General features: G+C 37.8%; 1 protein-coding gene across 1 annotated transcript; it reads left to right on the top strand.

Moving 5' to 3' along the window:
- Window positions 1–1,657: 1,657 nt before the first annotated feature.
- On the top strand, window positions 1,658–24,854 carry LOC125252108 (NACHT, LRR and PYD domains-containing protein 1 homolog). The gene is made up of 11 exons (XM_048165148.1): window positions 1,658–1,930; window positions 2,698–2,730; window positions 8,498–8,641; window positions 18,108–18,152; window positions 18,306–20,019; window positions 20,240–20,323; window positions 20,447–20,518; window positions 21,921–22,169; window positions 23,354–23,440; window positions 23,759–23,878; window positions 24,166–24,854. The coding sequence occupies exons 2-10, from the start codon at window positions 2,715–2,717 to the stop codon at window positions 23,874–23,876; spliced, it is 2,529 nt and encodes an 842-aa protein (XP_048021105.1). The 5' UTR covers window positions 1,658–1,930; window positions 2,698–2,714; the 3' UTR covers window positions 23,877–23,878; window positions 24,166–24,854.
- Window positions 24,855–26,003: the final 1,149 nt, after the last annotated feature.

Raw genomic sequence — 26,003 nt, forward strand, 5'->3', positions numbered from 1 at the left:
CTGAACCATGACTGTAACACAATATATTAATCATTGTTATTTATTCTCTCTAAAGCTCCTGACAAGTGATGAAAGATTGAAACATTGTGGCCTCCCACCTTTTTCATGAATTTCCAGTACATTACATAGTTATTGATCCGGTGAAGTGGAACTAGAATTTGGGAAGATAAACACACGTGTGGTGCCAATGCCAACTAAAAAAACATGTAGAGTGACATACATTATCCTTTATTAAAGGATAGGCTTAATCAAAACAAAACTGCAATAATATAACCTCTGACAGCAGTCTTCATAATAACAGTAAAATAACAGTAGGCATACTTAGATGAATGACACTATATCTATTATTTTAATGCAGGATAATTAAAATGATGCAACATATTTACAGAAGGCCATGGAGTGACTGTAAAACACACTAATTTCTAGTAGGATTGACAGCAGAACTAACAGATAAATTACTGAGATTAATCTTAGCCTGGTTGTTAACTTAATTTACTTTCATGCAACTGAATCAGGGCTAAATTCAGCCAGGATAACTGGAAAATCCCATCTTAATCCCTTATCTTGCCTTTGCTTTTTGTGCAGTACCTCTCACTCAGTAATCTTCTGGGGTCCTTGAGGATGGTTCCAAATATGATGTGGGTCCATTACTCAAACAAGGTTTAGATTCACTATATCTTCCACCTCGATCGCAGTCAAATCTTTCAAATCAGTAGAAAAATCGCTCCTCTTCAGAACATCATTATTATGTCCAACATATGTTGTGATTTTCTGTTTAAGCCTTTTTAAACCAGCACGTTACTGACTTTTCTCCATCTCTTCATTCTTATTTTCACTTCTTGTCCTCCACCCGAACTTCGCGCGTCAACAGAACCATGTGATTGCAAACAACCTATTAAAAGTTCAAATCTAGCTGAAATCCCGAGATGTGTTTTTGCAACACTTTGATCAGCCCCCTTTATGGAGGCAGCCAGGTATTAAATCGGGTCAATCAAAAATGTCATTTTTATGTGTCCCAGCACATGTTGGAATAGATGGAAATTAAATGGCAGATAAACATGCTAAAAGATCATTGAATAAAAATAATGTAGTAATTGATGTAAAAATCAGTAAAGCAGAAGCAAAGATAATTATAAAGGAAGCTGTTATTAAATGTTGGCAACAAAAATGGGATATGGAGAGGAGGTAGACATCTATATAAAATCCAAAAGAAAGTAGGAATACAAATTAATGAGACTGGAAGTGACTTTAAAAGAAGAGAAGAAGTAATAATTTGACGATTAAGATTAGGACATTCATCTTTAAATGGAAACTTGCATAAAATCAGGAAGCACCCTTCTGGGTTTTGTAGATTTTGTGGTGAAATTGAAACAGTGAAGCATATTTTATTACAGTGTAGAGCATATAGTAAAGAGAGACCAATGCTTGAAACAAAGATACAAACAGAAGGGGCAAATAATATGACATTAGAACTGATATTAGGCAATAGAAAATTCAGAAGAATGATAATAAGATATATTCTCCTGAAATTTCCTGTATCTATTATATAAGTTTTTTTTTTTTTTTTTAAGATTTATGTGCGTATGTATATATGTATATATAGGTATACGGATGTAGATACAGATATAGATATATAAATCCTTCCCATTATCACTCCAGTTCAGTTGGTGGCGGTAATGCATCAAAAGTTGGCTTGCACACCACCTATAAACGTCACAAGAAGAAGAAGAGGCACTGCCTCCGAGGCAGCCAGGTATCAATGAACGTTGCGTGAACCACGTTTGTGGTTAACAAGTCTGAACTTCGCCTACTTGGTATTGAGAAACGCCTCAGTTCTCTTTCTGACATCCTCTCGAAATGCCGGAAGCGACTGATAACGGAAACACCAGTCTTCAGCGTCATTCTGGCTTTCTACATCCTTGAAAATAAGGTAACTTCGCCACTGGCATAAAGTTGTTTTGACGTTTAATATTCGCAATTATAAAGACGGGACCGTCTCTAAAGTTACACCCAACATTGGTATGCACGTTTCTAACTTCAATAACATTTGAAGAGAATAATTTAGTCATAAAACCAACTGAAAAGTGTTCATCAAATGTCAGCTGTGATGCAAACCTTTCATATTTGTGTATTTACTGAAATAAACTGTCAAATCATATGTAAAAATTGCTATTTTCACTACTATATCAAATATATGAAAGGTGTGCATCATAGCTGACATGTTGGTTTTGACTGTAAATTATTTCCTTCAAATGTTATTGAGCTTTAAATGATGACATTTATGTATGAGCCCATAATCAGTAGTGAAAAACAGCAATTTTTACATATGATTTGACAGTATATTTTAATTTATATCAAAAATATAAAACTTGTGCATCTTAGTTGACATGTAGATGAACATTGTACAGTTGGTTTAATGACTGTAAATTATTCTCTTCAAATGTTATTGAAGTTAGAAGCGTGCATACCAGTGTCAGATGTAACCTTACAGATGGTCCCGTCTTTATATTTGCGAATATCGAATAACGTCGCAAAACTCACGCTAGATAAACTTGTTCTGTTGGTAAGACTCCTAACGCAAGCTGTTAACACTATGCTTTATTTCCATTTAAATGTATAAAATATCCTTAAAGTTCTTAAAATTCACATTCACTTTTATATTATTGTTTATTATTGTATGTGTTTCTATTCTTGCAGAGAATGAACTGACTGAGATGGACGGTTTTAACAGTAGGCTGTCATCTATGTATTTTTTAATTATTTTTTGTCTCATGGTTTTGGGTGTAACATGATTTCATCAGACACAGCGAAAGAACTTAATCTTTCAAGCTTTATTTTCAGTCTGTAAAGTGCTTTAAACATAGATGCAAACTCCCCTTTTTGAGATCAAAATAGGTCACTTATGGGATTTGCATCGATCCAATGAGAAAGTGTTTTTACACTTACTTTAAAAACTAATGTCTTTAAAGAATAATATTTTATATTTTTGAGGTCTGAGATGTAGGGAACGGTGAAGAGAGAGTTTAGCTCAGTATTGTCAGCTAATCAGCCAATATTGTCTTAAATATCCTGCATTACAGTTTTGGATATATACCGTATTAAAAATAAATAAAAAAAATCCCTTAAAGAAACGACAAATTAACATGTAAAGCAAAATTTATTGTGAAGCATGCCCCGCCCCATGTGATGTTCTCACCTTTTTTTCCCCCTTACCTGTTTGCATCCCTGTTTAAAAAAAAAAAAAGTTAGGGTGAATTAAGGGTGATTGGGACAGTTTTTGGATTTCCATCTTTTGCAAGTTTTTTTGCCATAAATTAAAAACATCAGCAGCACATGATACATTTCTCTAATACTGTAGATGTTAAAGGATTAGTTCACTTTCAAATTAAAATTTCCTGATAATTTACGCACCCCCATGTCCAAGATGTCCATGTCTTTCTCTGTTCAGTCGAAAAGAAATGAAGGTTTTTGATGACAACATTCCAGGATTTTTCTCCATATAGTGGACTTCAGTGTTCAATGTTTACGTTTTAACCATAAATTTTTAACTAGCTCTCTTCTTCTTCTTCTCTATTAGAATTCCGCCAGTGTAGACGCTGCTAAGTGTATTACTGCCCTCCACAGGTCAAAGTTTGAACTAAATTGTCATATACAATATGCTAGTGCAAGTATATATCAATTAATTCAAACTTTGACCCGTGGAGGGCAGTAATACACTTAGCAGTGTCTACACTGCTGGAATTCAAATAGAGAAGAAGAAGAGTGCTAGTTTAAGATGAGCATTTATGGTTAAAACCAAGCGGCAACCTCCCCCAGTCTCTCGTGAAGCCAATACGGAAGTGACTTAAACTGCAATTCATCGACTGGCCGCTAGGGACAGGCTCCAAAAGAGAGCAGAATTTTACAGCAGAAAGTTTACAGCAGAAAAAAAAAAAACATGTTTACAGGTTCGTCTATACTGCTAATTTTGCCCTTCATGGCAACTCTGAGGGGAGTGAATTTTTTTTATAACATCCATTTAAATTATATTAAGCCTTAAAGTTCTGCATAATTAAGGGCGTGGTTACTTAAGTGACAGGTAGATTGCCGCTGCTGTCTGTGAGCTGTTATGTTACCTCAGCTAATTCGAGCCGCTGAATTTGGCATCTCAGCCGTATTTGTGTTTTTTTCTCGATTATTTTATACAATTATAAAATATGGCTTGCATTAATAGTTGAGACTGATGTGTGTCTGTGTACATGTGCTTGCATGCGGAAGATAAACGGAACACACGTTGTTGGATCGTGGCATTGGCTAAATTTTTTTTTCCTGAGATTTACTACAATGACAATACCAGGAGTGTATAAAACTCCGTCAGCACTGCTTGGATATTATAACTAAAACTGCTGCACTATTTTGAAAAATAATACTTTGGACCACGGGCTCATTTGTTTGTTAGATACGATCATACGCTGCTCAGATTGCATTATTTCTTGAAGAACGATGATGGAGAGCAGATCATTCAGAAGAAATGTGATGCAAACAATGGATAATGTCAATATTTCATGGATTTAACACTTTTGTGGACAAAAAGTACTGTATTTTGTTTTGCAATGGACACTCATATTTTACCCAACTGCCACAGATTGGATTCATCTCGCGATCGCTATTTCATTATAAAGGTATGAAGTCCCGTTTGATTTTTCGTGTTGTTATTTGCACACCCGACACAAATTAATTACTGGTGTTGGAGCATCTATATCTAAAAGAAACACAGTATAATGACAGTAAACCTTTAGAACTTTCTAATGATAGATCGATAGATAGATAGCTCCTTTGCCTGCTAACATGGTCACGTCGAGCTAGGCGGGCGTGGTTTCAGCAACCAGTCACAGTTATTTCAGTTATCCGGGAGTGATGAGCGGTGACGCGCTGCTAAGATGGCAGCGGCCTCATTTTCGCTTCAAAACTGCTCTTCAGAACTCTATGGGTGACGTCACGGACACTACGTCCATATATTTTTACAGTTTATGGTTAAAACAAATAATTTTTTTTTTTTTTTTTTGAAAATGAGTGATGGTTTCTCTAGATAAGACCCTTATTTCTCGTCTGGGATCATGTAGAAGGCTTTGAAGCTGCACTGAAACTGTAATTTTGACCTTCAACCGTTTGGAGGCCATTAAAGTCCACTATATGGAGAAAAATCCTGGAATGTTTTCATAAAAAACCTTCATTTCTTTTCGACTGAAGAAAGAAAGACATGGACATCTTGGATGACATGGGGGTGAGTAAATTATCAGGAAAAGTTTATTTGAAAATGAACTAATCCTTTAACTATCCATTTGAGGAGGAATCAATGTTATATTATATTATTATATATTATACAGTGGGTATGGAAAGTATTCAGACCCCCTTAAATTTTTTACTCTTTGTTATATTGCAGCCATTTGCTAAACTCATTTAAGTTCATTTTTTTTCCTCATTAATGTACACACAGCACCCCATATTGACAGAAAAACACAGAATTGTTGACATTTTTGAAGATTAATTAAAAAAGAAAAACTGAAATATCACATGGTCCTAAGTATTCAGACCCTTTGCTGTGACACTCATATATTTAACTCAGGTGCTGTCCATTTCTTCTGATCATCCTTGAGATGGTTCTACACCTTCATTTGAGTCCAGCTGTGTTTGATTATACTGATTGGACTTGATTAGGAAAGCCACACACCTGTCTATATAAGACCTTACAGCTCACAGTGCATGTCAGAGCAAATGAGAATCATGAGGTCAAAAGGAACTGCCTGAAGAGCTCAGAGACAGAATTGTGGCAAGGCACAGATCTGGCCAAGGTTACAAAAAAAAATTCTGCTGCACTTAAGGTTCCTAAGAGCACAGTGGCCTCCATAATCCTTAAATGGAAGACGTTTGGGATGACCAGAACCCTTCCTAGAGCTGGCCGTCCGGCCAAACTGAGCTTTCGGGGGAGAAGAGCCTTGGTGAGAGAGGTAAAGAAGAACCCAAAGATCACTGTGGCTGAGCTCCAGAGATGCAGTCAGGAGATGGGAGAAAGTTGTAGAAAGTCAACCATCACTGCAGCCCTCCACCAGTCGGGGCTTTATGGCAGAGTGGCCCGACGGAAGCCTTTTCTCAGCGCAAGACACATGAAAGCCTGCATGGAGTTTGCCAAGATGGTGAGAAATAAGATAGAACTTTTTGGCCTTAATTCTAAGCGGTATGTGTGGAGAAAACCAGGCACTGCTCATCACCTGTCCAATACAGTCCCAACAGTGAAGCATAGTGGTGGCAGCATCATGCTGTGGGGGTGTTTTTCAGCTGCAGGGACAGGACGCCTGGTTGCAATCGAGGGAAAGATGAATGCGGCCAAGTACAGGGATATCCTGGACGAAAACCTTCTCCAGAGTGCTCAGGACCTCAGACTGGCCCAAAGGTTTACCTTCCAACAAGACAATGACCCTAAGCACACAGCTAAAATAATGAAGGAGTGGCTTCACAACAACTCTGTGACTGTTCTTGAATGGCCCAGCCAGAGCCCTGACTTAAACCCAATTGAGCATCTCTGGAGAGACCTAAAAATGGCTGTCCACCAATGTTTACCATCCAACCTGACAGAACTGGAGAGGATCTTCAAGGAGGAATGGCAGAGGATCCCCAAATCCAGGTGTGAAAAACTTGTTGCATCTTTCCCAAAAAGACTCATGGCTGTATTAGATCAAAAGGGTGCTTCTACTAAATACTGAGCAAAGGGTCTGAATACTTAGGACCATGTGATATTTCAGTTTTTCTTTTTTAATAAATCTGCAAAAATGTCAACAATTCTGTGTTTTTCTGTCAATATGGGGTGCTGTGTGTACATTAATGAGGAAAAAAATGAACTTAAATGATTTTAGCAAATGGCTGCAATATAACAAAGAGGGGACAATTTAAGGGGGTCTGAATACTTTCCGTACCCACTGTATATACACTTTTCTGTAAACTGAGACCAAACTTTTTTTTTTTGGTAACATTTGGGTGATTGGGACAGCACATCTGTCACTGATTTAGGGCAGTGTAAGCATATTAACTGTATTGCAAGTTAGTTCATACTTTGATATAACTTCATATGCAATATTTCATTTTCTGTCTGAGTCCATGTTTATTTTGTTTAACTTTATTTCTCAGTTTATAAAACCATCACCAAAGGCTTGAAGTCTAAAAGTAACTGAAAACATTTTAAAATCAAGAAAATTAGTAAAAAAAAAAAATAATAATAAAAAATAATAAAAACACTTCAGTTCCAAAATTCATACAACAAAATTATGTAAACTGATAAAAATCCTGAAGTGTCTGTAAACACATTTAATCTGCACAAACCATTAACAGAAACATGAATATGGTTTATTATTGCAAAAAAATAAAAATACAAATCGGTTAAAAAAGTTTAACTATAATGTTTCTATTTTCAGAATTTGGTCATTTTATTTTATCAAAATCTAGCAAGTTCATGAATATTTTTGTGGTTGATTAGAGCTTGCACAAATAACGAGGTTGGGAACCAATTACTATCTATTGCAAGGTTAATCATTTTCTTAATTAGCAAAGCCTTTCAGCACTTTCCCAATTAGCTAAAATGATGCTGTCCCATCCACCCAAAAAGTTTGTACAATGTAGTATATGACAATTTTAGGACCTTATTATTAAAACTATCAAGAGCTTATGTAATTTCCTCAGTTCATGCATTTCACAGTCAACTTCCTGTTTGATGCCTGCCCCGCCCACCTGCATGATGTCATGCCAATGAGGTCATCACATTGTAATGATGTGGTCTCACAGCTAGGGCTCAGCAAAAAAGTTTTTATTTTCACTCATTAGAGCGGAACTCAGTAAGATTTGCGAAGCTCCCCCTACAGGTTCCTTCAGTGAATCACAGTGTCGTAAATACTCCAAGCGCAGCTCTGGACTACAACGACTACAACGCTCACCAGCACAGTAGTTTTGCAAATACAGTACAAGAAAGAGGAGGTGGGTAATTTGCAAATACAGTACACTCGATGGAGGTGGGTAATTTTCGAAATTGTCTTATAAAGTCATAATATATACATTGTTTTTGAATTACCGTAAAGCATTTTGTCACACTCGCGTGAACGTGAACATGAGGCAAGATTGTGTCTGGTCGATACAGCTCAACTTGCAAGTGCTGTTTTCTGGCGTAGACGTGCCAGAGGGAGTTAGTGCACGCCTCAAACACACCACTACAAGTCAATTAACCATCGTAAGGACTTAGAAAACTATTTATGAAGGTAAAAAAACATACTTAGTTCTGCTTTAAGTGAGAAAATAAATTCTGTTGTTATACTGTCCCATTTGACCTCATGTCCCAATCACCCTTAATTCAGCTTATGTCAAATCATTACACAAAGCTTGAATATTCATGATATTAAAGGCTAAAATTAACATTAATAAACATTAATAATAGAGTTATTGGGTGCCTAAAATACATTTTTACCTTGTCATTTAGTGTTTGTCAGTAACGAGGACAATGTCAGATCTGATGCTGGGACAAATGTCAGCGCTGCAGCTCAGAGTGGAAGTCAGATTACAGCACCTGTGCTCACTAACAATACAATAACAGGCGATGTCAACATCATACATAATGCACCTAGTAAGTAAAATGTGTTGTACATTTCATAGATGCTGATCATTTTGACTATGATCTTTTTTTTTTCTGATAATATATTGAGTATTGTCATGTGTAATCACAGGTCATATGCTAAAATGTATTCATTGTATTATTAGTAAAAGGATCTACTGGATACTTGCAAATAAAATTATATTAATGCTGAATATGTTTTAGATTTAGCTGTTGAAATCTCATAATTTATTGACATTTGAGACACCCCAGGTAGGGTAAAAAAATTAACTAATAGATATCACCATACTTCCCCAGTTGATTGATTACATTAAGAATTGCAAACATTTTTAGTAAGTTTTCTTAAATGTTATGTTTAAATTTGCAAATGAGGCATTATCTAATTAAATATGCACTAATTTGCATGCATTAATAGAACACAAATCTGAACATTTGTTTTACATTTGTTTTTGTTTTTTTGACCATTAGAGTTAAAGGTTTTTACAGAGGGGATTTCGGATCTCTTTTTATCACTTCATACATCAGAAAATACTGTCAACAGCCAGAAAAAATAAAATTTCACCATTTGTTTAGAAAAAATGTTGTATAAAGTCAGGCAAAGTATATATCAACAAACCACTCTATAAAAATCTTCAGAATATAGATAGGAATAAAACTGTAAAGTAAGTGCTGCTGAAGTGGAAATCAGAGCAAGAGAAAAAAACAATTTTGAGAAAACGGCCTTTAAAGATACACCGATCAGGCATAACATTATGAGCACCTTCCTAATATTGTGTTGATCCCCTTTTGCTGCAAAAACAGCCCTGACCCGTCATGGACTCCTCTAGACCCCTGAAGGTGTGCTGTGGGATCTGACACCAAGATGTTAGCAGCAGATCCTTTGAGTCCTGTAAGTTGAGAGGTGGATCCATGGATCGGACTTGTTTGTTCAGCACATCCCACAGATGCTCGATTGGATTGAGATCTGGGGAATTTGGAGGCCAAGTCAACACCTCAAACTCGTTGTTGTGCTCCTCAAACCATTCCTGAACCATTTTTGCTTTGTGTCAGGAGCATTATCCTGCTGAAAGAGGCCACAGCCACCAGGGAATACCGTTTCCATGAAAGGGTGTACATGGTCTTAACAATGCTTAGGTAGGTGGTACGTGTCAAAGTAACATCCACATGGATGGCAGGACCCAAGGTTTCCCAGCAGAACATTGCCCAAAGCATCACACTGCCTCCGCCGGCTTGGCTTCTTCCCATAGTGCATCCTGGTGCCATGTGTTCCCCAGGTAAGAGATGCACACGCACCCGTCCATCCACGTAATGTAAAAGAAAACGTGATTCATCAGACCAGGGGTCTCATTTATAAAGCATGCGTATGCACAAAACGGGGCTGGAAACGTGTGTACGCCACTTCTGACGCATAAGTTGTGATTTATAAAGACAAACTTGATGGGAAAATTTGCGCACCTCCACGCAAACTCTGACCCATGTGTATGAACATTTTGTAGACAGAGCAGTTTGGCGACACCGATGGTGAGCTGAGGGACTGACGGCAGATGAAGGAAAACCACTTTAAATTCTCATTATGAGTCATAATTATAAATACAATGCATGATCACAATAACAGTTTAAATACTAGTACTACTACTAATAATAAAAAGATTTAAACTCGCGTGGAAACACGTTTTCATTTTGATATACACATTTACATTAATATTACACTTTCACTAATGGTGATAATCACTGAAATTACACACAGTCATTACGCAGAAGTTAAACAAAAATAATATGAATTTAGATAGTAGATGTGCTACTCTCGATCACTTTTCCTGTGACAGGCTGCTTTAATGACAGCGAGCAGTGAAAGGTGCACAATCTTTAAACTAAACTGAAGATGTTATGACAATATTTTAGCGAGAACGATGATCAGTGATGCACACTTGGATATTATGGAAGACACTGCTGGATTCGGTGGTCAAACGGTCTGTTGTCCAGTTTGAAGAGGTCCAATGATAATATCTTACTGTACAACCACAGCTGCAGGAGGTGTTGATGTCGTGTTAAGGATCTTCAAACAGTTACCACTGTATTTGAAGGATATAATTTGAGGAAAACGGTAAGATTTGCATGTTCAAAACTGCATAAATTTGATTCGAATTGTTTAAAACAATTAAAATACTATTTGGCCAGTGGAAATGTATGAATCAACTATATTCTAAAACCTTTATCTCAAGTATTTTATACAATTTTGTTTTTATGTATTTTTTGATATATTCATTCTAAAACATAAAGAGGGTATTGGATGATTTATAGTCCATATCTAATATTTTCAAATGTCTTGTACCTTTGACGGTGTTAACCATGGTGTCACGTGGATGCATGGGCGTCGGAAGCAAAAAAAAATGTGGGTGGGTCCTCCCTCAATTTTTTTTTTATGCAATTTTATATATAAAGAGATACATTAGATAGATAGATAGATAGATAGATAAAATGCCAATCAATCGGTAGTTATTGATTTTTTTTTTTTTTTTTTTTTTTAATAGAACGAGGCACAAACCTTTACATTCAATCGCGTTTTTGCTCCCATTTATTTTCACACATTAGTGCATACAAAGTTTAGTCCCCAAGTGCGCACAACCGGAGAAATACACAATTACCTTTGATTTCGTTAGATAGAAAAGAAGCAGGGCCGTACACAGGGTTTTATATTTACCGAGGTCACAAAATGTATTATGCTAGGGGGGTTCGGGGGCATGCTCCTCCGAGAAAATTTTGATTTCCTTGGTATACATATATGCATTTTAAGACGTTTTAAGGCCAACAAATTGGATAACAATAGCTTTAAAACCATGTCAACAAATACATACATGCACGCAGTTTTGAGGCAGCTTTAATCGCATGTTTGGTAATTCCATGACTTAATTTACCTCAGAATAATGATGGCGCATGCCCGTAGTTTCTTTAGTGCTTTAGTTAATAAGAAATGAATATGCAGCGCGCCGGCGCATTTGCGCGAGCAATTCTTGAGTTCACGCTTCGAGCACGGTAGGCTATAGCCTAACGGCTGATTGGAGCTTTACTGATATAGCCTGACAACATCTCATCTGACCGCAGTTCACTGTTGTTCAACTGAAGCTACCTTTTCCGCGCTCGTTTGACTTGCGCCTGGCGCTGAGGCGAAGTTGGAATGCGCGTCTGAAAAGTGTCCCGTTTGTTGTGGTCGTAAAGAGACAGTTCTATATAAACTCAGCGTTTTACTTGGCGATGTTTTAAAAAATATTTTTATTTTTGGTATTTTTTTATGCTCTGTTGGTGGTTTGTGGAGTAGCATCACCTGAGGGGGATTAGACAAATGCTGAATTAGAGACGGTAAAAGTGAGTGGGTCCAATATCATTGGTCTTAAAAAGTGGGTGGGTCTTGTCCCACCCACATACAATGGTTCCGACGCCCATGCGTGGATGGGAACGTGTATGGAAATATGCAGATGAGGTTATGCATAGTAAAACTAGGCGTCATAAGCTCCATATATGGTGATTTCGGGGAGGAGACAGGGTGGAGATGCACGTACGCACAATCTTCCGTTGACTGAGATTTATAAAGGGATTTGTGCGCAGGTTCTGGCGTACGCATGGTTTTATAAATCAGATTTTTTTGTGCGTACGTACACTTTTAAGATGAAATCTATGCAAAGTTTTATAAATGAGGCCCCAGGCCACCATCTTCCATTGCTCCGTGGTCCAGTTCTGATGCTCACGTGTCCACTGTTGGCTCTTTCGGCGGTGGACAGGGGTCAGCATGGGCACCCTGACTGTTCTGCAGCTATGCAGCTCCATATGCTACAAACTGCGATCACTGTGTATTCTGACACCTTTCTATCAGAACCAGCATTAACTTCTTGAGCAATTTGAGCTACAGGAGCTCATCTGTTGGATCGGACCACACGGACCAGCCTTCGCTCCCCATGTGCATCAATGAGTCTTGGCCGCCCATGACCCTCTCGCCAGTTCACCACTGTTCCTTCCTTGGACCTCTTTTGATAGATACTGACGACTGCAGACCGGGAACACCCTACAAGAGCTGCAGTTTTGGAGATGCTCTGAAAACACTGTTCCTGCTCGATTGCTCCTGTCTGCCTCGCTACCTCTGCTCGCTGCTGGTGGTTTGCGTTTCCGTATAGCTTTGTATAGCTTTGTTTTCTCTTACTTTTATTGAATCTCTTACTTTTATTCATTGTTGCTTATATTATTATTGCCTACCACATTAATCTGACGTCGCTAGCTTGTAATCTTTGAATCTAAATCGTTGTTACAACGCGTTTGCATCTCGCTAGCTTGTTAACTTGTCATAAGTCTCGCGCGCTCCTTTTTCAACGCGTTCATCAAACAGCTGTGGTAACTCAGATCAGTCTACAAACACGGTGAGTCATGTCATCCTCTCCCAGTGTTATTTTATGTTCAGTTTGTCACATGTTCAGCATAGCTCTCTCTGTCAGCGATGAGGGATTTACATGTCATAAATGTAGGGAAATAGTCAGGCTGACAGAGAGAATCTCAGAATTAGAGACACGCATCCAAACTTTAATCGAGGATAGTAAGAATGCAGGGGCTTCAGATACTGTTTTGGATGCAACTAGCTTAGTAAACTCTGTACATTGTTCGGTTCCGGCTGTAGAGCCCGCGCAGCAGGGCAATTGGGTAACGGTGAGGCGGCCTAGCCACGGAAAACACCACTCTTCCGTTCCAGTAAGAACATCAAACAGGTTCTCCCCACTCAGTGACGCACCCACTGAGAATCCTGTTGAAACTGCCCTAGTTATTGGCGATTCTATTACACAGAACGTGAAAATGGAGACACCAGCCACCATAGTCACATGTTTGCTGGGAGCCAGAGCACCGGACATCAAAGCAAATTTAAAAGTGCTGGCTAATGCTAATCGTAAATACTCTAAAATTATTATTCACGTCGGCACAAAAGATGTTCGACTTCGCCAGTCGGAGAGCACTAAAATTAACATTAAAGAGGTGTGTGAACTCGCAAGTACAATGTCAGGAGAAGTAATTTGCTCTGGCCCTCTTCCTGTTCGTCGGAGTGATGAGATAGTTAGCAGATTATCATCACTCAATGGCTGGCTGTCTAAGTGGTGTCCGCAGAATAATATAGGTTTCATAGACAATTGGAAAAAATTTTGGGGCAGACCTGACCTGTTGAAAAGAGATGGTATTCATCCATCCCGGGATGGTGCTGCTCTTCTCTCTAGTAATATGGCACATAGTCTTAGAGCTGAAACATGACAAACTGGGGCCCAGGACAGGAAGCAGACAGACTGGCTAAACCGACCGTCTGCTAACTGCATCACGTTACAGAAGTCAGATAAATCCCAACACATAGAAACTCTTACACCTAGATATTATCACATAGAGACTGTGTCTGTACCCCGAATTAGTAAAAACAAAAAACTTCCAAACCCATTTAATGGTAAAAATTTAATTGATGTTCAGCAAATAAAAAATAGAGATAATAATGATAAACAAATTATAAAGCTTGGGTTGTTAAATATTAGATCACTTTCTTCAAAAGCACTTATTGTAAACAATATTATCACAGACAATAATCTAGATGTGCTGTGTTTGACAGAAACCTGGCTAAAACCGGACGATTACATTACTTTAAATGAGTCTAGTCCTCAAGGTTATGATTATCGACACAATCCTCGTCAGAAAGGCAAAGGGGGAGGTGTTGCTGTAATTTATGGTAATATTTACAGTATCAGCCAGAAGTCTTTCAAATATAATTCCTTAGAAGTGATGGTGCTTTACGTAACATTATGTAAGTTGACATTTGTGCTGGCTACTGTATATAGGCCACCAGGACACCATACAGACTTTATCAAAGAAATTGCAGATTTTCTATCAGAATTAGTACTAGCTGCAGATAAAGTCCCTGTTGTTGGTGATTTTAATATCCATGTAGATAATAAAAAAGACTCATTGGGATTGGCATTTTCAGACATTCTAAACTCTATTGGTGTTAGACAACATGTGTCAGGACCCACTCAGTGTCGTAATCATACTTTAGATCTAATGTTGTCACATGGAATCGATATTGGTGCCGTTGAAATTCTGCAGCAGAGTGATGACATCTCGGATCATTATCTAGTCTCGTGTATACTACAATTAGTCAAAGAGGCTAAACTGCCTCCCTTCCATAAATATGGTAGAACCATCACTTCTACCACTAAAGATCGCTTTATAAATAATCTTCCTGATCAGTTTCATCGCCTTAGCATACTAGACAGCTTAGAAGACCTCGATGTTGCAACAGAAACTATTGCCTCTGTCTTTTCCAGCACATTAGACTCAGTTGCTCCTTTGCGTTTAAAAAAGATTAAGGAAATTAATCCAACGCCATGGTACAATGAGCACACTCAGGCCCTAAAAACAGCAGCTAGAAAAATGGAGCGCAGCTGGAAGAAAACAAAACTAGAAGTATTTCGCATTTCGTGGAGAGAGAGAATGAACGAGTACAGAAAGGCCTTAACTGCTAGATCTGCCTATTTTTCAAAACTTTTAGAAGAAAATAAACACAACCCTAGGTATTTATTTGATACAGTGGCTAAATTAACAAGAAATAAAGCTTCAACTTTGATGTTTCTAAAGAGTACAGCAGTAATGACTTTATGAACTTCTTTACTTGCAAGATTGATAATATTAGAGAAAAAATTATAACCATGCAACCGTCTACTACAGTATTGTGTCAGACAGTGCATTGTAGTGTCCCTGAAGAAAAATTCAATTCATTTACTGCTTTAGGAGAGGAAGAATTGTCTAAACTTGTTAAATCATCAAAATCAACAACATGTATGTTAGACCCTATACCGACTAGGCTATTGAAAGAGATGCTTCCGGAGGTCATAGATCCTCTTCTTAATATTGTTAATTTATCTTTATCACTAGGATACGTACCAAAAACTTTTAAGCTGGCTGTTATTCAAAAAAACCACAACTTGATCCTAGAGAATTAGTCAATTACAGGCCTATTTCAAATTTCATTTTTCTGTCAAAAATACTAGAAAAGGCAGTTTCATCACAACTATGTTCCTTTTTAGAAAGAAATAGTATCTGTGAGGATTTCCAGTCAGGATTTAGACTGTACCATAGTACTGAGACTGCTCTCATTAGAGTTACTAATGATTTGCTCTTATCAGATCGTGGTTGTATCTCTCTATTAGTGTTACTGGATCTTAGTGCTGCATTTGACACTATTGATCACAATATTCTTCTAAATTGCATTGGCATGGTTCAAATCATACTTATCTGACCGTTATCAGTTTGTAGTAGTAAACGATGAGATGTCACATCAATCACAAGTTAAATATGGAGTACCGCAAGGCTCAGTACTAGGACTGTTGCTTTTCACTCTGTACATGCTACCCTTGGGAGATATCATTAGGAAGCATGGCATTAGTTTTCATTGTTACGCTGATGACTCAGCTCTATATTTCTTCACGCCCTGACGAAACTTACCATTTCGCTAAATTAACAGAATGTATAGCTGATGAATGTAAAACTGGATGACCAGTAATTTCCTACTACTAAATAAAAAAAAAACAGATTCTAATTTTTGGACTGAAAACTACTTCACGCAATAACCTAGAATACTGTCTAACACTTGATGGCTGCTCTGTTAAGTCTTCGTCGTCAGTTAGGAACCTGGGTGTGCTCTTTGATACTAATCTTTCATTTGAAGGCCATGTTACTAGCATCTGCAAAACCGCATTCTTCCATCTTAAAAATATATCTAAACTACGACATATGCTCTCAAAGAAAAATGCAGAACAGTTAGTTCATGCGTTCATGACCTCAAGGCTAGATTACTTTAACGCTCTACTGGGTGGTTGTTCCTCCCGCTTGATAAATAAACTACAGCTCGTACAAAATGTAGCAGCTAGAGTTCTTACTAGAACTAGGAAGTATGACCATATTAGCCCAGTTCTGTCATCACTGCATTGGCTTCCTTTTAAACATCATATAGATTTTAAAATCTTGCTAATTACTTAAAGCACTAAATGGTTTAGCTCCCCAGTACCTGAGCGAGCTCTTAAATCATTATAATCCTTCACGTTTATTGTGATCTCAGAATTCAGGCCAGCTGATAATATCAAAATCAACCGCAGGTGGTAGATCCTTCTCCTATTTGGCACCCAAACTCTGGAACAATCTTCATAGCATTGTTCGGGATGCAGACACACTCTGTCAGTTTAAATCTAGACTAAAAACACATCTCTTTAACCTGGCATACACAACACATTATCAATTTATATTTTAAAATCCGTTAAAGGATTATTAGGCTGCATAAATTAGGTAAGCCGGAACCAGGAACACTTCCTATAACACCAGATGTACTCGTTACATAAGAAAAAGAATGGCATCTACGCTAATATTAGTCTTTCTGTTTATCCCGAGGTTTACCGTAATCAACGGGATCCGGGCCATATCCAGCTGAGACCAAGGACCTGCGCCTTGACATGACCACAACACAGCCCTGAAGCATCAGCAGAGATCGAGTCGACTAGATCATCCATTGTGAAGACATCATCAACACGACAGCCAGTGCCACAGTTCCTCAACAAACCGTCCATACCGGCGTTATGAATACGATCCTCGAGTGGATGGAACTGAAATAAATACTTTGATTGTTGCGATCCTATCAGACTTATGATAGCAACCTGATTCATAACAAAACACTGTTCGCCAGAAGAGAACCGGCCCCCCGACTAGGCCTGGTTTCTCCCAAGGTTTTTTTCTCCATTTTAACACCTATTTGCCACTTGTTTGCCACCTGATGTCACCTGTTGGAGTTTGGGTTCCTTGCCGCTGTCGCCTTTGGCTTGCTTAGTTGGGGACACTTGACATTTGACATTCAACAGTATTCTTGACATTTATTCAACAGTGCTTTGATCTGCCTGCATTGACACTATTCTTTAAGAGCTGCTGTGCAGCCAAAATTATGTACCAGTTATCAATGTAAAGCTGCTTTGACACAATCTGCATTGTAAAAAGCGCTATATAAATAAAGGTGACTTGACTTGACTTGACCCAGTCGTCTAGCCATCACAATTTGGCTCTCGTCAAACTCACTCAAATCCTTACACTTGCCCATTTTTCCTGCTTCTAACACATCAACTTTGAGGACAAAATGTTCACTTTCTGCTTAATATATCCCCCCACTAACAGGTGCCGTGATGAAGAGATGATCAGTGTTATTCACTTCAGCTGTCAGTGCTCATGATGTTATGCCTGATCAGTGAATGTACTGTAATTGAAATCTACAGACGCAAATATATAAAGTGCTATAAAAGATACACAAAAGTGTATTTTGGATGTTTTCTTTCCATCAGTCCTCTTTCAACACTTAATGAAAAGCCAAAAAGCGCATAATCCCAAAATTGACTGGTGCATGAAAACAGTGTTTTTGTCTAATTTTCTGCAGGTTCTACTTTGTTTCGCCCACCCTCTGAAACAACACGAATCCCAGGTAAGAGATAAATCTGATATGTCTTGAATGTTTTACCTTTTGCCTTTTAATTTAGCATCTACAGTCAGCTCTAAAATGTCTTACTCTATTAGAATCAGAATTAGTTTCAAAATGCACTAACCCTGTTTAACATTGCTTATTTTATGTGTGCAGCAACACGTTCTGTGATTTTAAAATATAAGGAGCGGATCTGCAGCGAGTATCGGTGTGTGACCGAGTATAACTCACGGTCTGGTGAACATGTGCTGCTGTCTGAGCGCTACACACAACCTCTGATCCTTCAGAGACATAGAGGTCAAAAAGAGAGAGAAGAAGAGATCAGATCCAGTGGAGAAAGCTTCCAGCAGGTCCTCAGCGCCCGGAGCAGTGATGACTCTGTCCATCTGAACTCTCTGTTCAACCCAGATGGACACAGGATCCGTCCCAGTGCTGTTATACTGCAGGGGAATTCTGGGAACGGGAAATCTTTCACTGTGCAGAAGATCATGATGGACTGGGCATCTGGTGACCTCTACAAAGAGCAGTTTGATGTTGTGTTCCACTTAAAGTGTAAAGAAATAAACCGCATTTGTGGCATAAAGAGTTTGGAGGAGATCTTAAGCTGCAGTTGTAGTTTAACATCAGATCAGATCTCACAGGTACTACAGCATTCACCAGAGAAGATGCTCTTCATCATCGATGGATTTGATGAGCTGAGACTCACTCAGGACATTAACGACATGTCACCACACACTGATCTGCTTCAGAAAGCCCCAGCTGAGGTCATTCTTTGTGACCTGCTGAGGGGTCAAATCCTGCCAGAGTCCTTCCTTCTGGTCACCTCCAGATCTACAGCCACAGATACACTGAGTAAACTGCTCAAAGGACCTCAGCGTTTCTCTGAGATCATGGGATTTTCAGAAAAGGGGGTAGAGGAGTACTTCCAGAAGTTCTTTAAAAATGAGGAACATTTCAGGAAGGCTTACACACTAGTAAAGACGAATGAAACTCTCATCACCGCCTGTTCCATCCCTGTCGTCTGCTGGATCATCTGCACAACTATCCAGGACCGACTCAAAACCGCTGCAGATGTAACAAGTGGACTGGAAACCACCACCTCCATCTACGTTGACTTTGTGTGCACGCTCTTGAAGCATCACTGCCAGGGTTTGAGTCAGTCCATCCCGACCCTGCTGAGGAGTCTGGGTCAGCTGGCAGAGAGAGGTATGCTGGAACAGCAAGTCCTGTTGGATGAGAAAACTGTTAAAGAAACGGTTTCAGACCCTGCTGGCAGTCCGTTCCTGTGCAAGTTCCTGTTTAAGAGAAGAATCCACCAGGAGACGATGTTCAGTTTCATGCATCTCAGCTTTCAGGAGTTCTTCACTGCTCTGTACTATGTCCTTTTGGATGAAAAAGAGTCCCAGAGAAAATTTACACAGCTATTTTCCATTAATAAATACTCAAGTCGTCATAATTTTTTTCCTTCACATTTTTCAGCTGTGGTGCAGTTTGCATTTGGTCTGCTGAATAAGGATGTGAGACGCACACTTGAGGAACATGGTCTCTTTGTTCATTCAAAAACACAGACTCGTCTGAAAGAATGGATTTTGAAAATGGTTCAAAATATCCACACATATTCAGTTAAAGCACTTTTTTACCTTCACTGTCTCTATGAACTTCATGAAGAGGAATTTGTGAAAAAAGCTATGAAAACCTGGAAGAGAATTCATGCAGATGATCGATTCATAAGCAGAACAGACTGCCAGGTCCTGCTGTACTGCTCTCAGTGCTGTCAGTGCATCGAAGAACTGGATCTTTTTGTGTGCACATTAACACCTGAAAATTTCCGTATGATTCTGCCTGTTTATCACAAGTTTAAGAAAGTAAGGTAAGTGCTTTGTTCCAAAACAGATACATGATGGATCTAATTAATATCTGTATAATTCATTCTATTTTTTTATATTATTCATACATCACTGATATGAATGTTTACATACCAGTGATACTTATTTAATACATTTTATAAATGTCATTATGTTTTTATTATTTATTGCAAGTTAACTTGATTATTTAGTCTTTACACTCATCTTCTGGATTTGATTTTACAGCTTGAACGTACACGTTTCATCAGACTCTGATCTTGATGAACTGATAAACGCTCTCACAAGAGGACAGACCCTGAGATCACAGCGGTAATGTCTCAAAATACATTTTATACATTTAAAGTATTTTATGTACACATGAGTTATCATCCTTCAGTGTGCTTTTGTTTTATGTTCAGTTCATCAATCTTTTTTATGTCCTTTGATTTGCAGCATTGATGTCCTCTTCATATTTACAAACTTTGAGTGTTGTTATCTTCATTTGTCAATCGATGAAGAAATCAGGTGAAGAAAAAGTGAACTTTTTTTTCTGTTCATCAAATATCTGTTTCTCATGATAACCAGACAAAGTTATGTGACGATTATATTTTGGATAACCAGTTATATCATCACCTTGTTCAATAACCACAATAGAATAATCTAGCAGTACATGTGTATGTATAAGCCTTTTCCTGTTATAGTCTGTTCTGCACAATCTTATTGTAACAGAGGGGACGGGACAACGGAGTGGGACATTTACGTGCAGGCTTTATTAAAATGAGCGTAGTCGTACAGGCAGAGGTCAAACATCAGCAAACAGATCCAAGAGGGCAAGGCAATAGAGTAATCCAAAACACAGGCTATGGTCAAGGCCGACAGCAAACGATTATCAAACAAAGAAACAGTCCAGGGTCAAAAACACGGGCAGGGCAGGGCACAAGGAATACGGAGACAATGGCTGCGTCCGAAAACCTAGGTAGCTGTCTTGCTGCCTCGCTGTCTTATAAGAGAATGACTTGTATGGCAACGTTTGTGCATGAAGGCACCTCACGAAACTGATTTCGGATAGACTTCTGAGGCAGCGTAACAGTTTAATTATCTACAGCAATATAGCGCGAGCTTTGGTGAGAACTAAACAAATATTTAATTATTACAGTAGTAATTTCTCGATAGAAATGATATCAAAATTGAAATATGTTGGTCAAAATCGTACATTTATACACAAACTGAGCAGCAAACGCAACCTTAGGATGCCATCTTTATTTTTCTAGCTCAACGATCACAGAATGGAAAGCACAGGATTGTGGGATATCAAAGGCAGCTAAGGATACATCCATGCTTCCTTCAAAAATCGATCAGATGAAGGTATCTCTTGAGACAGGAAGGGAAGCTAACATTGGATTCGGACATGCCTTGATGCCTTCCTACCTTGAAATGTGTCCTCAGAAGGCAGCATTTTCCAGTTTTCAGACACAGCCAATGAGTGTGTGTGTGAGTGCAGCTTATAAAGGGTCACTGATAGGAAACAGGTGTGAGTGCATGATTGGTTCCTAGCTGAGGGATTGTGGGAAATGTAGTCCAGAGTAAAGTGACTGCGTGTATGCACTGAAAAAGTCTTAATGTAGGAACAGAGACCTCTGGTGGGGAGTGGAAGGAGACAGCAGTGGGCGGACATGTGACACTAATACCTTCAGATTATAATTATGGTAGTAATAATGCAGCTAAAATGGCAACCCAAAAAACATCAAACAATAAAGTACCACACTATCAGCTAATGATGGAGATAATGACTGGTGCCTAAAAGACCATTAATTAATCATCTTTTTAAAAAATCACAAAGAGTTATTCAAAACAATGACTTGTTGGTTTATAGACACAACAACACTGATGCTAATTCTGTTTATTTATTTATTTATTTTTATTATAGTATCAAGATAATAACTTCATCGCCTTCACAGTCACTCAAACTCACCTCTCAGTGCCAAGAGCCAATCAACACTGAGTGGGCCAAACTTACTCAGATAATTCACCAAGAAGATCCTGATGCATTAATGTCAGTTCTCTGTTCTTTCTCTGAACTGAAAAAGATGGAAATTAAACTACACTGTCTAAGTAAGATGTGGTCTCACTGGATCCTCCAAATCATCCAGAACTGCTCCAGTCTAACAGAACTCGAGTAAGAAAAACATGTGAAATCATCTTCTGTCTTGTTCCTATATGAATGTGTTAGGAACTGTGTAGCACATATTTAAACTCATAGTCCATCCAAAAATGAGAAATCTGTAATTTATTTTACTCACCCTCATGTTATGACTTACTTTCTTCTGAGGAACACAAAATAACTATTGATGTCCCAAACAGTTTTGGAAAATACAATGGAATTCAATGAGAATGAAACTGTTTTCTTACCAACCTTATTAGGGGTTCAAACGTGAAGCACTGAAACACTATTGTAATTGTTACATTTTCTAAGGATCATCATTCTCCCCTAAACATAATTGGGCTGGTAGTGCTCACACTGTCTACAATGTCACCAAGGCTCGTCTGATCCACCTGACTTCAAAAATACGAAATGGCTCATAACTCCTGAACCGTTAGGCCTAGGCTCAAAGTGTCTCATATCGTTGGCAATTTTCAGGTATTTGGACATTGACGTATCTCAAAAAACATGGCCGACATTGGCCACTGAATTTTGAGCAGCTATTATTATTTTTAGATTATTTTTAAAAAATAAATTTTGTGAACTAGTCCAAGGTTTTTGGCTCAACCTGTGACTGCGGCACATTTCTCGTGACTCTCTAGGTCAATAGTATCAAAAAATGTTGAACTTTGGCCTTTAGCAGGGTCATTTGAGAAACAGGCATGGCCAAGTCTACCCAAAAGCCGTCGTTCCTTAACGAAAACTGAGAACTTCTCTTTATTGTGTGAGCACATGAGGCACATGATTCTAAAGAAGAGTAAATACTTTTAGGGAGATCGGTTCATAGGTGAGGCTATAATTGTTAAAAAAAGCGGTAAAATTTATGTATTTCTATGGCAAACCCCATGAAATGGCTGAAAGTGGCCCTCTTTCATTTAAATGGTTTCATGCTTGCTAAATAAAACATAATATCTTTTTGTACAAGTGCTTAAAGGCCTTAAAACGCTTGAACCCTGATAATATACTGTATATTAAATGATCTTTGTTTTCTGCAGAAGAAAGTCACTCATACAGGTTTGGAATAACTTGAGGGTGAACTGTCCCTTTAAATCAATATAGAATTGTTCAAATGAATGTGTGAAAAACAAAGTATAAAGTATAGAATTATCAGTCCCTAAAATCTAAATAATTTTATCTGTATAATGTGTATCCATGTCTAGGGTAGATGCTTGGTTTTTACTGGAGGAAGGAATCCAGATCTTGCAGAGGTCACGCACAAGACCAGGATGTAGTGTGACATTTGAGGGGTTTGTATTGGTTCTTCATACATTTTGCATCAGTAAATGTCTTATCAATGCAATTTCAAGCTTTAAAAAGGACACAAAAACACCATAAAAGTATGACTTGTGCAGCATATTCCATGTCTTCTGAAGTCTCATAATACCTTTCTGTGAGGAACAAACCAAAGGTTTGAGAATTGTCTTTCATAAATGTATTTTTCTTTATATCCTCCCTAGATCTCATAGTTCATTAGCAGTCAATAACTTAAATTTTGATCGGTTTCTCACACAAATCATTGTTATAAGACTCTGTAGTGATGCTCTGCTTTGTGCTTTCTGATGAAGGCTCATATGCAATAATCAGTCTCGAAAATGCACACGCTGTGAGGACTATGTTCTTAGCTGCAACCAGATGGTGAAGATTCATCTGAGTTCCTCTGGCTTTTCTATGGAGACTTTGTGAAAGTGAGTTAGAACGAAGATTAACACAAAGAATACACCATTAACAGTGTGAACTGTAATATGACACCAACCAGTGATTTTTTTTTATTTATTTATTTTTTTTTTTTTTATGATTTATACAATTCCTCTTGAATATTGTATATTAACTGTACAAGCTTTCAGCGTGACAGCATATGATCATGTGCAGATCATGTATGAGTGTGCAGTGTGGATCTAACCTACTGCTCAGCTTTGTGTATTTATTTCTACATGTTTTATTGTTTCATCTCTTGTCTTTCTCTGTTTCTAAGGCCCTCGATTTGGAACTAATGGTCCAGCTTGATAACTAGGAGAAAACTGCCAAAGCAGCATCTTTACCTGGAGCTGAGGATGGGAATAAAGACATCAACCAAGAATATCTAAAATCATTTAGGTGTGTTGTAATAGTAATAATCATGTGTCGATTTATTTGTATATTGCGTGTCACAATACATATTGTTTCAGAGCAGCTTTACAGAGTTTTATATTGATGCTTAATTGCATGTATCAGTTTAGATCTGAATGATTGTAGTTTATATATGAAGACAATATAACCAATCAAACATTTGAGATTTGCTTTATAGTGTGATCATGTGAGATTATTGTATGTATGCATGCCAAAACAAATTGTATATAGTATATGAGGTTTTATGTGACGACATGGAGAATTATCAATCTGTAAGGTTTTGTATGATTTATAATAATTTGGTGTACTGACAAGCCTGTTTACTATTTGATGATGTTTATCACTGCCACAGATAAATGATATGTATTAATAACAGGGTTTAAAATTTTGGTTTTCAAGATTTTGGTCACCCACTCCTACTTTAACGAAAGGCATTTTGACAAAATATCTCTAGTCCTCTAGTGTGCAAGCCAAAGGCGACTGTGGGAAGGAATGAAAAAGTCCATTTGTTGTTGGATAATGAATAAAAACTTGGAAGAATACAGATTACACCAAGAGACTTCACTGTCGGTGTCTTTTAGAAGAGCCGTATTAGAATCTGCAATTCATGTGTTTTGAATTCACAGTATATTGAGACTAAAATACAAACTAGGAGAAGGTGGGGTATCACTTCCAGGAACAGTACACAATGCTTTCGGGAAACACACCCCTGACTGAAGAATAAGTTTTTCCCACTATAGTTACTGCGTCATCATCTTTGAGAATTGAGGCAGCAGAATACAGGTTGAATTACAGTTAGCTGACCAGCCTCCTGGCTCATTTAAAACGGGTAAATGAATGTTTATTGAAAAATGGCTCGCAAACGATGAGTCCATGCGATCTCATTCCTAAATGACAATGATTCGCCTGTCTTTTAAACTTTTGATGAAATCACACCGGAACATTCAAATCTGTGTTTGCGCTGCATTGACCCATGGAGAGCAGTTAGGTATGAAACAACTCCACAAACAGTATTGTCAACCACACAGTTGTTATTTCTCTGTTACAAATATTTATATTACCATAGAAGAACAGGGATAAAAGTGTCCAGTTCAGATAAACACTGATGTCTACATTAGCAATCAAAATAGAGTGAATCACCTTTTGAAAGTAACGATTGTATCAATTACATCATTATGCCACTAGGTGGCGACAAGAAACTGTTTAAAATGTATTTTGCATTGAATCTTTCATTCAAGAGATTCCAGTTATGAAACAATGAAGTACTTATAATTAGTTATTCATTCAAAGAATTTTTAAATAATTCATTCAGATTCATTAAACATTTTAAATAGACGGCAGCAATCAACATTTTGTCAGAGCTCTAGTAAATTACATGTTGTTTTGTTTAGTAGTCTGTTCAGAATTGTGGGAGAATTGTGATCTCTGAAACCAAAAAATTGTGATTCTTAATTTATCCAAAATCATGCAGGTCTGATATATAGACGTGTATTTCTATTGCAGGTTTGGTCTTAAGTTTTTAAAATTTAATATGTTTTTATCTGTAGACACTCTGAAAAAGCAACATTTTGAACAAAAAACTGAGAAAATCGCCTATTTGTTCCGAAAGACTACAACGTGCATAAATTCTTTTTTTGCTTGTTTCTGCTCCTTTTTGCCTGTGTTTTGATCAGGAGATTCAGTACTCTTTCAGAAGATGCATAA

This window comes from Megalobrama amblycephala, linkage group LG18 (assembly GCF_018812025.1).
Source record: "Megalobrama amblycephala isolate DHTTF-2021 linkage group LG18, ASM1881202v1, whole genome shotgun sequence".
NCBI lineage: Eukaryota > Metazoa > Chordata > Actinopteri > Cypriniformes > Xenocyprididae > Megalobrama > Megalobrama amblycephala.